The 13466-nt window shown below is 40.0% G+C and overlaps 1 protein-coding gene across 1 annotated transcript in view; it reads right to left on the bottom strand.

The window, feature by feature from the left end:
- The window catches only part of TRPC4AP (transient receptor potential cation channel subfamily C member 4 associated protein), a 62881-nt gene extending 53813 nt beyond the window's left edge, over nt 1-9068 (bottom strand). The window contains exon 1 of the mRNA XM_019733470.3: nt 8370-9068. Coding sequence (XP_019589029.1) covers nt 8370-8537 — 168 coding nt within the window. The 5' untranslated portion in view covers nt 8538-9068. The remainder of the gene's footprint in view (nt 1-8369) is intronic.
- Between the last annotated feature and the right edge of the window lie 4398 nt (nt 9069-13466).

The raw sequence follows: 13466 nt of genomic DNA, 5'->3' as shown, positions 1-13466 counted from the left end.
ACAGCGTTAGGAATAGAGACAGTGGAAATGTAATGGCTGTGTGCGATGTCAGAGGGGTAGTAGATGGAGGGTGGGGGTTGTCACTGTGTGAGGGATATAAATGATAAATGTTTAACTATTACATTGTTTTGTACACCTGAAACTAATAAAAAAATGTTAAACAAACAAACAAACCAAAAAGACTAAGGACTTCTGTTCATCACAAAAATCTTTTTAGAGGATTAAAAGGCAAGACACCAAATGTGAGAAATTAATTGTAAAACTATAAAGGGCTCATATGCAGGAAATGAAAAACAACCTTCAAATCAACAACAGAAAAACTGGAAAAGATATGAACCGGCAATCCACAAAAGAGGATGTCCAAATGTCCAATAAACTTTTGAAAACACAAATTAAGACCCTACTGAGATCACTGCACACACATTAGAATGGCTCAAGTTTAAAAGACCAAGGGTTATAGCAAGAACATGAAAAAACAGGAACTCACATACTTGGCTGGTGGGAGTGTAAATCAGTACAACCACTTGGGAAACTGTTCTGTAATAACAACTGATGCTGAACCTATCCTATAACCCAGTGATTCTACTTCTAAATACGAGCATATATATGTAACCAAAATTGTGCATATACACATCAAGACATGTACAAAAATGTTCTTGTAAGCATTATTCATAATATCCCCAAACTGGAAAAATCCCAAATACTCATCAACAGTAGAATAAATTAATTGTAGTTTCAGGGGGTAGGAAAATAGGTCATATACAAAGGATTGGGAATCAGAATAGGGCTTCTCAAAGTTATACTGAATGCGTAAAGACAGTGGAGTAACACCATTAAAAATGTAAGGGAAAATAACTTCCATCTAAAACATGAGAAAAAATGCTCTGAATTTGGTGAAGGGAAATCCCAAGAGTTCAGCTATATAGCTGTCCAACCGAGTAATTAGTCCAAACTGGAGCAGCAGGATGGAGGGGTCTAAAGATTTCTTTAAAAAAAAAAAAAAGGAAAAAAAAAAAAGGTGAGTTTTAGAATTTGGGAATTGTAAGGACACAAAAAGCGAAGCAAAATTTAAAGACTATTCTAATAAAAGAAGCCAGACTCAAAAGGTTACAGACATATGGTCGAATTCCATGTCTAGGACAGTCTGTAAAAGGGCAGAAGAATAAGACAGAAACCAGATGAGCGGTTGCCAGAGGATGGGGGTGGGCAAGAGGCTGACTACTACCAGGGCATTTTCTATATCCTGACTGTAGCATTGGCCACACAACTTATCCATTTGCCGAAACTCATAGAACTATACACTAAAAAGAGTGCATTCTACTATATTTATATCTCAATTTTAAAAATCAAGTGAAAAGGTGACTTTTAACCCTAAGAAAAAACTTCTACAACACAAATCTAACCGCTGTACACGATCTCTGTGGCTCTGCTATAAACAACCATGTCAGCATCACCATCGTAATGTCAATACTTAACATCAAAGCCAAGTGTGATATAACTACAGCAGGAGAACGAGAGAGACATAACATGTGGTGCAGGGGCTACGAAATGAATCCTAGTCTTCTACAAGGGGAAGAAAACAGATAACGTCTAAAATAGAAAAGTCAGTAAACAGCCTTATGAGCGTGTTATTTAGAAATGCTGGCTCTCCTGAGAATTAACATTGTTCAAACGTCCATACTCTCAAAGTAATCTACAGATTCAACACAATCCCTAGCAAAATACCAATGGCATTTTTCATAACTAGAATAATCCTAAAGTTTATATGGGGCCATGAAGACCCTGAATAGCCAAAGCAATCTTGAGAAAGAACAAAGTTGGAGGTATCAGTTACCTGATATCAAAACTATACTACAAGGCCCTAGTAATCAAAACAGCATGGTACTAGCATAAAAACACATATATACATCAATGGAACAGAGAGCCCAGAAATAAACCCATGCCTACAGGGTCAATTAATCTATGACAAAGGAGGCAAGAACATACAGTGGGGTAAAACAGTCTCTTCAATAAACGGTGTTAGGAAAACTGGAGATACATGCAAAAAAAAAAAAAAAAAAAAGAAACTAGACCACTTTCATACACCATATAGAAGAATAAACTCAAAATGGATTAAAGACTTAAATGTAACACCTGAAACCATAAAATCCTAGAATAAAACATAGACATAAGCTCTGACATTGCTCTTAGTAATATTTTTTTGGATATGTCTCCTCAGGCAAGGGAAACAAAAGAAAAATAAACAAATGAGACTACATCAAACTAAAGAGTTTCTGCACAGCAAAGGAAGCCATCAACAAAATGAAAAGACAACCTACTAAATGGGAGAAGATAATCATCAATGATACACCCGGTAAGGGGTTAGTTAATATCCAAAATATATAAGGAACTCATACCACTTAACACCAAGACAATCAGATTAAAAAGTGGGCAGAAAACCTGAAGAGACATTTCTCCAAAGAGTACAAATGGCCAACCGACATGAAAAAATGTTCATCACTAGTCATCAGAGAAACGCAAATTAAAACCACAATGGGATATCACCTCACACCTGTCAGAATGGCTATCATCAATATATCAACAAATACTGGCAAAGATGTAAAGAAAAGGGAGCCCTTGTGCACTGTTGGTGGGATTGTAAAAAGCAGTATGGAGATTCCTCAAAAAATTAAAAACTAGAACCACGTTGTGACCCAGTAATCTCATTTCTAGGTATTTATCCGAAGAAATCCAAAGCACTAATTCAAAAAGAGATCTGCACCCTATGTTCACTGCAGCGTTATTTACAACAGCCAAGGCATGGAAGCAACCTGGGTGTCCATCAAGAGACGATCAGATAACTATGTGGGACATATATACATAATAGAGTATTACGCAGCCATAAAAAGTATGAAATGTTACCATTTGTAGCAACATGGATGGACCTAGAGGGTATTATGCTAACTGAAATAAGTCAGACAGAGAAAGACAAATACCATATGATTTCACTTATATGTGGGATCTAAAAAACAGAATAAATGAACAAATATAACAGAAACAAACTCAACAGATACAGAAAACTGATGGTTGTCAGGTGGGAGGTTGGGAGGGGGTTTGGGGGACTGGGTGAAAAAGGTGAAAGAATTGGGTAGTACAAATTGGTAGTTACAAAATAGTCATGGGGATATAAAGTACAGCAATAATATTCTAATAATTATGTATAGTGTCAAGGGGGTACTAGATTTACTGGGGATCACTTCATATGTTATATAAACGTCTAACCTCTATGCTGCACACCTGAAACTAATATAATATTGAATGTCAATTGTAACTGAAAAAAAACCAAAAAACTGGCTCTCCTGCTTTCTGGACTCCCCCTGCAAAAGGAACACCCACAATATGAACAGTGGTTGGAACTTTGGCGTGAAAAGTGGGGCAGGGCACACAGAGGACCTCCCAACAATATTCCAAATGTTCGACTTCACAGGAATTTCTTTTACTATCTCTACATTGTCTTACAAGGCATTTACTCTCATTTTAAAACAATCATTTGGATTTTGCTTTCCTGTAACAGCTGAGTGCTGTGAGGAAAGAGCCACCGTCCAGTCCTCTGCTAAGCCTGAATTATTGGCAGGTGTTGTGTGGGTTTTTTTCTCTCGGAGTACTTGTGGTTTGACAGTTTAGACCAGTGATAATCTCTTGTATCACGCTGCCTGGGCTATCAACCTGTTGACTGAACGTGACATTTCCGGACATTTCTAGTTTTCATTGATTTATTTTGTCTTTACTGCTTTTCTTATTTAAATAATTAAAGGCTGCATTCCATAAGCATCAATGTATATCTTGTTTGTTTAGTCCTAAGTGTGAGATATCTAATGCCTCAAAATATCATATTAAGTGCAAGTAAACAGCCATCTCAAAAAGATAATTAATGAAGATTAAATACTGTTAGCTTACTCTGATAACAAATGGTAACCAATGAATACTCGTGTCCCCTTTAATAGAATTTGCTTTGTTTCAATATAATTAGGAGTGAATTTTATGGTTTGTGAATATAAAAACTTCCTGTTAAAATTAATGGAATTTTTAATTTATGCTGTCCAGGGTTTTTTTAGCATCAAGTTTCCCTTGACAGGCCAAGGGAAGGCTGTTATATGACTTAAACCCCTAGGCTTCACAAATACTAATGTTTAGAATGAGGTTAAAACAAGTAGTGCCTATTGAAATATTTTTTAAAAAGGGAGAAGACTCTAAAGAAAAAATAGGAAGTTAACACTCAGGTATAATTTGGATACAATGATCATAAAGGAAGCAAGGACTGGCATTTGGGAAACAGAACGAGGATGCCATAACCCAGCTTGTCACTAGAATGCCAAACTGAAGATCTCTAGGGCTGGTGGGTTATGACCTGTGTCACTCTGCTCTAGAGCCCACGGTTTGCCTAGTCTACCCCTTTCCCTCAATTGCTACTGACCACGCAGGGTCTTGTACATTTGCAGTAAGGAATCTGGATTTGATTCTAACTGCAATGGGATGGCATTAAGCAAGGGATTTATAAGATCTGATTTAAGGATCAAATGTGCTGATGTGTGAACAGGCTCTGTAAACGCTCAAGCATCATACCAGTATATTTTATTACCTCGACAAAGGGCAAATTGAAAGGGAGATGGAAATAAGTCACACTAAAATCTAAGTAGGACAGACCCATTCTAAATCATGTGGCCAGGAGTCTTCTCCCAGGCTTCTCTTAAGTTCCATTTAGGGAAATTGGGAAGACTTGGGGAAGATCAGGTTTGGTCTAAGAGGAATCAGGAATTTTATTTTTGACATATTAAGTCTGAAATGCCCATTAGCTATCTAACTGGACAGGCTGAGAAAGTATTTGGATATACCCATCTGGAGTAAAAGAGAGAAATCAGGATGGAAATACAGATTTAGGATCCATTTAGAATATAGAGTATTTAAAAACAATACCCACTAACCTTTATAGCAAGCTTACTGTGTTTCAGACACTATTTTAGACGCTTTATATGTATTAACTCATTTCTTCCTGACCACAACCTTAGGAAGTTAGTCCCATGGTTATTTCTATTTTACAAATGAACTGAGACATAAAGAAATTAAGTAAATTGCCCAGAGACATGCAGCAAGTATGTACCAGAGCTGGGATTCGAACCTAGGAAATCTGATCCCAGAATTCTTTAAAGTCAAGGGACTGTTTGGGGGTATAGACAGAACGGGACTAAGGAAGGGGACCGTGCCCTCGTATACAATATTGCAATTCAATTTCCTGAGACCTGAGTACCTATCAAGTGCCTGGCACTGTTTCAGCCTCGGCAGACACAACGAAAAATAAGACCAAGTCCCTCAAGAAGCCCAGTCTAACAGCTGAAAGCTGATAGCGACTATTTACTATGATTAGTATCTATGCACCATACACTTGCCAAACTTTTTAGACATAGTTTCACTTAATCTTCCTAACATTATGAGGTAGATGTTACTGCTGCCATTTCAGAAATAAGGAAACTGAGGTTCAGAGAGATTACATAACATAACGTAGGTCACTCAGTAACAGAACTAGGGTTTAAGCTAGGTCTAATTTACTTGAAAATCTGGTCTTTTCCAAGGAAATCCTGTTACTTGCTACAACATGGGTGAACCTTGAGGACATTATTCTAAGTGAATGATTCCACTTACATGAGGTATCTAAAGTAATCAAATTCATAGCAACAGCAAGTCGAATGGTGGTTGCCAGAGTCTGGTGTGGTAGGGAAGGAAAACGGGAGTTGTTGTTTAATGGGTATAGTGTTTCAGATTTGCATGATGAAAAAATTCTGGAGATCTGTTTCACAACAGTGTTAATATACTTAACACTACTGAATTGTACACTTACAAATGGTTAGCAAAATGTTACAACTCAGTTTTTAACTCTATACCTTGTAGTTAATTTCTATTTGTTTAAAGTTATTTAATTAGCTTTATTTCTTTAAACTTAAATTATATTTTCTAAATGGTTAAGATGGTAAATTTTATGTTACTTTTTTTAACTGCAATTAAAAACGTGTTTTTACATCTGGTCTTTCCCAGTATACCACATGCGATAATGGATGTGTTATGGAAATAACTTCACACCTATAAGGAACTAATTTATTCTGTAATGTGGAGGGGGGAGAGGGAAAGGAGACGGGGACAGGAGGAAGAGAGGGAGGTGTGGCAAGGACGAGATCAAGGAAATTTACCAAGAAAGGACACATATGAAAGATTAAGGTCCCCACTTTATCCTCACTAGAGTTCTGGGAAGGGGCCTCCATCTCAACCTCTGAAATAGCTCCTACACCTGTATACAACTCTCCATCACTACAATAACCAGCCTAAACCAAGATTCCAGCAGCCTTCTATCTGGTGAGCTTCTCCAGTCTTCGTCCAATTCCAAGTGATCCAGCACTGAGAACAAATGAAGTGTCCTACATTGCCTCATTCATTATTACTAAAGAACTTCTGTGGCTCCTTACTGCCCTCAGCACACAGAGGATTAAAAAGATGGTGTTTAGGAGCAAATTATCTAACCTCTGTGAGACTTAGTTTTCTCCTGGGTGTCAAGGGAGGAGGAGTCTTGACACCTAATTCAAAAGACTGAGGATTAAAGAAAGACATAGTATACCTTGTGTAAAGCTTGACACAAAGTATTTGCTCAGTGAAGATGAATTAGTTCCCTTTCTGTCTATCCCCGATACAAGTAATAAGGTACTGGGGTTTAAAGAAGGATAGAGCAAGTATTTCCAGGATCTTCTTAAGGCAAATAGAGAAGGATGGCAGGGGGAAAATGTTCCTCACCTATGGTTATCTGATGTCCGGGAAAACACTTCTCATCTAGACCTGCTTCTTCATCTATAGCCCTCCACACACAGAGACCACCTGGTCTTTATTTTATTCTGTCCTTTTAATCATGTAAGTAACACTGAAATGGCTCAATAGTAATATACATAAAGCTATACTGTGAAAAGTCTCACTCCCATTTTCTCCTCCATCTATCCAATTCCCCACCAACCACTCCCACCAACCACTTTATTACTTTCTTATGCATCCTTCAAGTTTCTTTATGTAAAAGCTGTCTTTAAATTAAGCTTACGTTTTACAGGTGTGATTACAAGAAAATTCTGGGAACATGGAGGGGAAAGGGAAGGAGCCTACCTCTTATTCTTCCTGCTTTACCCTAAAGCAGGGGTGTCCAAACTGCTACCCCCGGGCCAACTGCAGCCGCAATCCATTTTTTATTGGCCCGCAGCAAATTCCAAAAATATATTTAGTTTACTTAAATAAACCAGGTGAGGCAATACGTACTTCACCTCGAGTGAGTGGCCCGGCTGTTTGTGTATTTTACCGCATATGGCCCTTGGTGAAAAACGTTGAAAGAAGTTTGGACACCACTGCCCTAAAGCGATGGCCTTCATTCATTCATTCATTAAAAACAAACTAACAAACAAAAAAACTATCATATACTAGGCGCCTATTATAAGCCAGACACCAAATAACAGCATTTATATTAACTGATTGCTCTTCTGCCCTTACTGGGCACCAGAAATGCACTTAATACTTTACATAATTGTCTCTTTTGATCCTCACAGCACCTTAAGAAGTAGGTTACTAATTATTATCTCCATTTTACAAATGAGGAAACTGAGGCACAGAAAGGTAACTTGCCCAAGCAAGAAGAGAGCAGGGCTTTGAATCCAGGCCTGACTCCTGAGTCCTCGCTCTTAACCATGACGCTCTACATTGGCAAAACAGATAGTCCCTGCACCCGTTGGAGCACAGCCTAACGTGAGACACTGGCGAGAAAAACGGGTAGACAACAAAGAAATAGGTAATTACACACCAAGAAAGTAACGTGAACGAAACGAATTCAGGGCTGTGACGGACTAACAATGGGGAGCTACGGGGGATGGAGGGGAATGTCAAGGAAAGGCCTCTGAGAGAGAATGACATATGATAAGCTTAAGAACCGTCTGGGGCTGTAGTGATGACCCACCGCCCACTTCACAGGGGAGAAACTCCAGGCCCGCACAGACTAAAGCAAATCCGTCCGGAGTCCCCCAGATTGTAGACGTGGCGCAGGGAAAGCTGGATCCAGGAGCTGGGCCCAGGGCTCCTACACGCCATCAATGCCCGAAGCAGCCCAGCCCCGCTCCGCCCCTAACCGGGGCCTCTAAACGGCCGCTGCCCACCGCCCCACCGCGGCTGACAGCGTCCGTGCAGTCAACGGGGACGCCCAGGGGCCGGCCAAGGGGGGTCGGACCCACACTGCGGCGGCCCGGAAAGGCCTCTTCCCCGGCCCCCCGCCAGCTCCCGCCTGGTCCGCCCCGCCCCGCCCCTCCGGGCCGGCTTCGTACCTGCACGGCCCGGACCAGGCCCCGGCCAGTCAGCTGGCCCTGCCGCAGCTGCAGCAGAATGTTAGCGGGCCGCGGCCGGCCGCCCCATCCGCCCCAAGCCGCCACCGTTGCCGCTGCCCGTCGCCCTCGGTCGGCCCCAGACCCAGCAGACGCCGGCGCCGCCGCCATGTCTTCTCGTCCGACAAACAGGAAGCAAGCGGCCCCAGGGCCGCGGAGATTTCTACGGGGTGGCGGAGGGGTCGCCGTAGCGCCCCCAGCGGGCCGTCAGCGGAGGCGCAAGCCGCGTGGCAGGGGCCTGCGCGCCGTGGGGGCTGCTGGGAAATGTAGTCTTGATCCCTGGCGGAGCAGGTGCGAATGAGAGAGGTGGTTTCCTGCACCAGTTTTTCTGGCCCCTTGGTCCGGCATTTCGGCGAGATCCTTCCGGTCGAAGTCAAGTCCTGCGTGCGCACTTCCCCATTTCTTGTCTGTTTCGGGAGGTTATATCCAACTGCCCTGGAGAAGATCCTGGGCTCCAGGCCAGGAATCAGGCCGCTGGATTAATGCCTGCCTTCCTCTCTCTGCCCTTGACTCGCCACGGACCTCGACTCCCTGCGTGTGAATTTCCTCGTTAGTTCATTCAATCATAGTTCCTGGGAGCCTGCCTAGTCAGCCAATAAATAGTTCCTAGGTGCCTGTTCTGCACACCGCACCCAACAGGTCACTGAGAATACAGTGGTGAGCGGAAGAGACTAACTAGGTTCCTGTTTTGGAATGCAGGTTACAGGGGAAGACCCCAAATCCGTACGCAAATAAACGCACAATAACTAACTGGCTAAGTTGTGAAACTGGATACCAGTTGTAAAGTTAAATGAAATGATGTAAGGGATAGGAATTGGTAAATTACATCATATTCTGTCCTAAGTTTTCCTCACCAGATAGTATATTCTCTCGACATAATCATTCTTTTGGCAAACTTCTGTGGCAGGACCTAGATGTCACCTTCCCTTGCGCCTTCCTGGGAAGGGTCTTATAATTGACAGAGGAGTGCTGGGTGTGATGCAATAAGGAATGATGGGGATTGTGACTCAATTTATCCCCCAAACCAGAATACTTTTTTTAAAGTTTTTTTTTTTGTTTCTGTGTTTTTTTTTGTGTGGTTTTTTTTTTTTGGGGGGGGGGGGGAACAGTGTGTTTCTCCAGGGCCCATCAGCTCAAAGTCGTTGTCCTTCAATCTAGTTGCAGGAGGCGCAGCCCACCATCCCATGTGGAAGTTGAACCAGCAACCTTGTTGTTTAGAGCTCACACTCTAACTGAGCCATCCGGCTGCGCCCAAACCAGAACATTTTTAAGAATGAAAGGACTGTATTAATTTACACTGGGACAGTAGGCATATATGGGGACTGTCCCAGGAAAACTTGGATTATGGTCACCACCCTGTTTAAGATGAATGGTCTCTACTGCCTCTATGGGATTGTTGCCGGATCTTCTAGTTTTTCCAGAAAAGCCAAAAATCTGGGTTTTTATGTGAAATTTCCCAATTTTGAAAATGCCATGGGCCAAATAAAACCTCATTTGTGACCCCGGGAACAGGGAGACCAGAAATGGATCCAGGCATTCATGGAATTTTAGTATGTAGTAAGGGAGATATTTCAAATCAATGGGGAAAGGAAAAAAAAGGTCTTTAACTTCACACTAAAATCTAAAATGAATCTCAGACACGTTAAAAGCTATATATAAAATCAAAGTATAGTTCTAAAACTGGGTTGTGGTAATGTAATACAACTCAAAATCATTGGATTGTACACTCAAAATGTGTGAATTTTATGATATGTAAGTTATACCTTAATAAAGCTGTTAAAAATCAAAGTATAAAAATAGTAGAAATGGGCAGAGCAGACACCTCCGACTCGAAGACGTAATCAGTCATCCCAATGAAGGAGAAGAAACTCATGGATGTCAAAATAGGGGAGCTGTCAAGGTGGATAGTGATGTGGGATTTCACCCCTAAAAACATTGTTGGAGCATTTCAAAGAGGTTATTACCAGTATTACAACAAGATGTCAATGTGAAGAAAGGGAGTGTTGCTGGGCGCTGGGGTTTCTATGGTGCTGGCAGCTTATGTGCTTTTCAACCACTGCTGTTGTTACAAGGAACTCAGACATGAGCAGCGACACACGGCAACACAATTACCACTGAAGAGGGCTCAGTGTGGAAGGCACACTCTACATTCCTGACCATGACTTTTGCCTAGCACCCCTGAATCCTTTCGTATCCTAATTGACACCTAATAAAAGATGATCACTTCTGGGCTGCAAAAAAAAAAAAAAAAAAAAAAATAGTAGAAATGAATCTGTGAAATACTTTTATGATTTGGGGTTAGAAAAGTTCTTCTCAATCATAAAACTCAGAAGTCATGAATAGGAAAAGATTGACAAGCTTGACCTCAATAACATCAAAATCTTCTGTATAAGACACCATAAACAACCGAAAAATAAAATAAGTGGTATTAAAATAGAGTCAAGAGCAGAATTTATGAAGAACCTACTGTGCTCTCTGCCTGAAATTTTCATCCCCAGAAAGTTCTCTGAATGGCTTGTTTCCTCATGTATTCCAGGTTTCTGTTCAAGGAGAGACCTTCTCTGACTATCCACATAAAATAGCATTCCTTACACTCTCCACCTTATTACCTACTTTATTTTCATAGCACTATCTCCACCTGACATACAGTTGTTAACTTTCTGCACCCCTCCTCCTGAATAGAGTATAATTTTGATCTGTTTTGTTCATTGCTGCACTCATCTCCAGCACCTAGAATAGTACTTGGCACCTGGTAGGTGATCAAATATTTGTTTACTGGCTCAATGAGTTAATGAACAGATGCAGAGAACGCCTACAAAACTACAAGGAAAACTCAAACAAACCAACAGAAAAATAGGTAGAGAGGAAAAAGCAATTCACAGAAGAAAAATAAATGGCCAGTAAATGTATAAAAAGATACCCATCCTCAATTCTACTAATAGTAGAATGAAGATGGGGCGAATGTAAATTCACATACCTTTCTGGAAAGCAATCTTCTGGCAATATGAATTAAGTCATACAGAAACCCAAACTTTTTGACTCAATAATTACTCCTTTAGAAATCTATTCTAATGATACTATTGGATATGATGATGATTTACATACAAAATACTTGTATTATTTGTGATAGCAAAAACAATATAAACAAAATAGGATCATGGTTAAATAAATTCTAGTATTTCCATATAATGGAATATTTGAGCCATCAAATATCATTATTTACAAAATAAAATAGTAAGATTTCAAATAAAATTAAACATGCATATCCTTTGATTGGCTTCTAGGAATTTATGTTTTAACAATAATTATACAAGTATACCAAGGTGTATTACAAAAATATTCAGTGAGAAAACAACAAAGGAACAAAACAAACAAAAGGAGAAACAAAAACTCATAGACACAGACAATAGTTTAGTGGTTAACAGAGAGTAGGGGGGGGTGGTAGATGAGGGTAAAAGGGATCAAATATATGGTGATAGAAGGAGAACTGACTGTGGGTGGTGAGCACACAATGTGATATATAGATGACGTATTACAGAATTGTACACTTGAAACCTATGTAACTATTAACAATTGTCATCCCAATAAACTTTAATTTGAAAAAAAATTCAGTGAGGTATTTATATCAAAATACTGGAAACAACCTATATATCCATTAGTAGGTGACTGACTAAATGAACCAGGGTTCATCTAGACAGTAGAATACTATGCAGTCACTAAAAGGAATAGGATACACACACACACACACACACACGCATACACACACACTGACATGGGAAAATGTTCATGACATAGTAAGTGAAAAAAGCTCATGGAAGTCCAATATGTATCATATGATCCCATTTGTGTAAAAAAACCCATAAATTTATATGTATGCACAAAATACTTAAAAGCAATAATTAGGAGGTGGGGGAAGAATGTTTATTTTCCTTTTACACTATTATTTGCATTTTATTATAAGCATATAGAATTTTAATAATTTAAATATATCTATACCTGGATAGAAAGATGCTCACCACACATTGTTGAAAGAAAAATAAAGTCAGTTATAATGGCATAGGTATATTATGATCCCATTAATGTATAATTAATTAGACATTCTTACTGTATGTGGTTCAATCACAGAATGTCATATATGTTAAATGTCATCCAGAATGTCAACTGTTGTTATCACAATGTAGACAGATTTCAGGTGATTTTTAGTTTATTAAAATTTTTCATAATTTTTTATACAGGTCACATATTTCACACTCGGGAAAAAAAGGTCTTTTAAATGTTAGAAATTAAGAAAAAGCAAGGAAAAGAAAAGGCGTCCCCAGGGATACACTGGGCATTGGTGAACTGTCTGGCCAGCAGCCAGCCTTCTCTGGGCAATCACAGCCCTGAGATTCTACCCAGAGCTCATCCTTAGGCATATGGTAGCGTATGCACTCATCCTTGTCACAGTGAGGAGACAGGATCCTGACAAATTTTACAGTTCAAATGGCCCTCCACGTTTCCCTTGGCACTCATGCTGAGGACAAGTCTTCCTACCTCAGCTTTGACCTCACTACAGATGTCACTTTCCATTCCTAAATTTGTAATTCCTCAGTCCAGCCTGGCCCAGACATTCCCCAAAGCTGACTATTCACTGAGTCAAAAATTATTACATTAAATTCAGTTATTAAGGTCACTATGTGACTAGCAAATAAGGAGCGATTTCCAGAAACCTCTGAGTAAAGACACTCTTTCCACTTGCTCGGTCCTGCTGACGTTTTCCATAGAAACCAGGTAAGCGTCTCTCACCACTAGAGGGCATAGTACCTCTCCCATAAGAGGCCAGTTGATGTCAATTTGGGTCAGCAATAGAAAAAATGAAGCTCCTAAACTGACTAATGTTTTTGTACAATAATCCCAATGGCTTAACCAAACATGCTGACGTTAGTCAGAGGATATTACTTCTTGTAAATGAGCTATTAAGCTCATCCCAGTTGGCCAGATGGATTTCCTGATGCAATTTTTAAATTCTTTTTTTTTTTTCAAATTATAGAGAATCCATTT

This window comes from Rhinolophus sinicus, chromosome 13, assembly GCF_057876585.1.
Source record: "Rhinolophus sinicus isolate RSI-liver-muscle chromosome 13, RSI-T2T, whole genome shotgun sequence".
Classification (NCBI taxonomy): Eukaryota; Metazoa; Chordata; class Mammalia; order Chiroptera; family Rhinolophidae; genus Rhinolophus; species Rhinolophus sinicus.
Note: the sequence above shows the minus strand (reverse complement) of the source record. Positions and strands in the feature narration are given on the sequence as shown.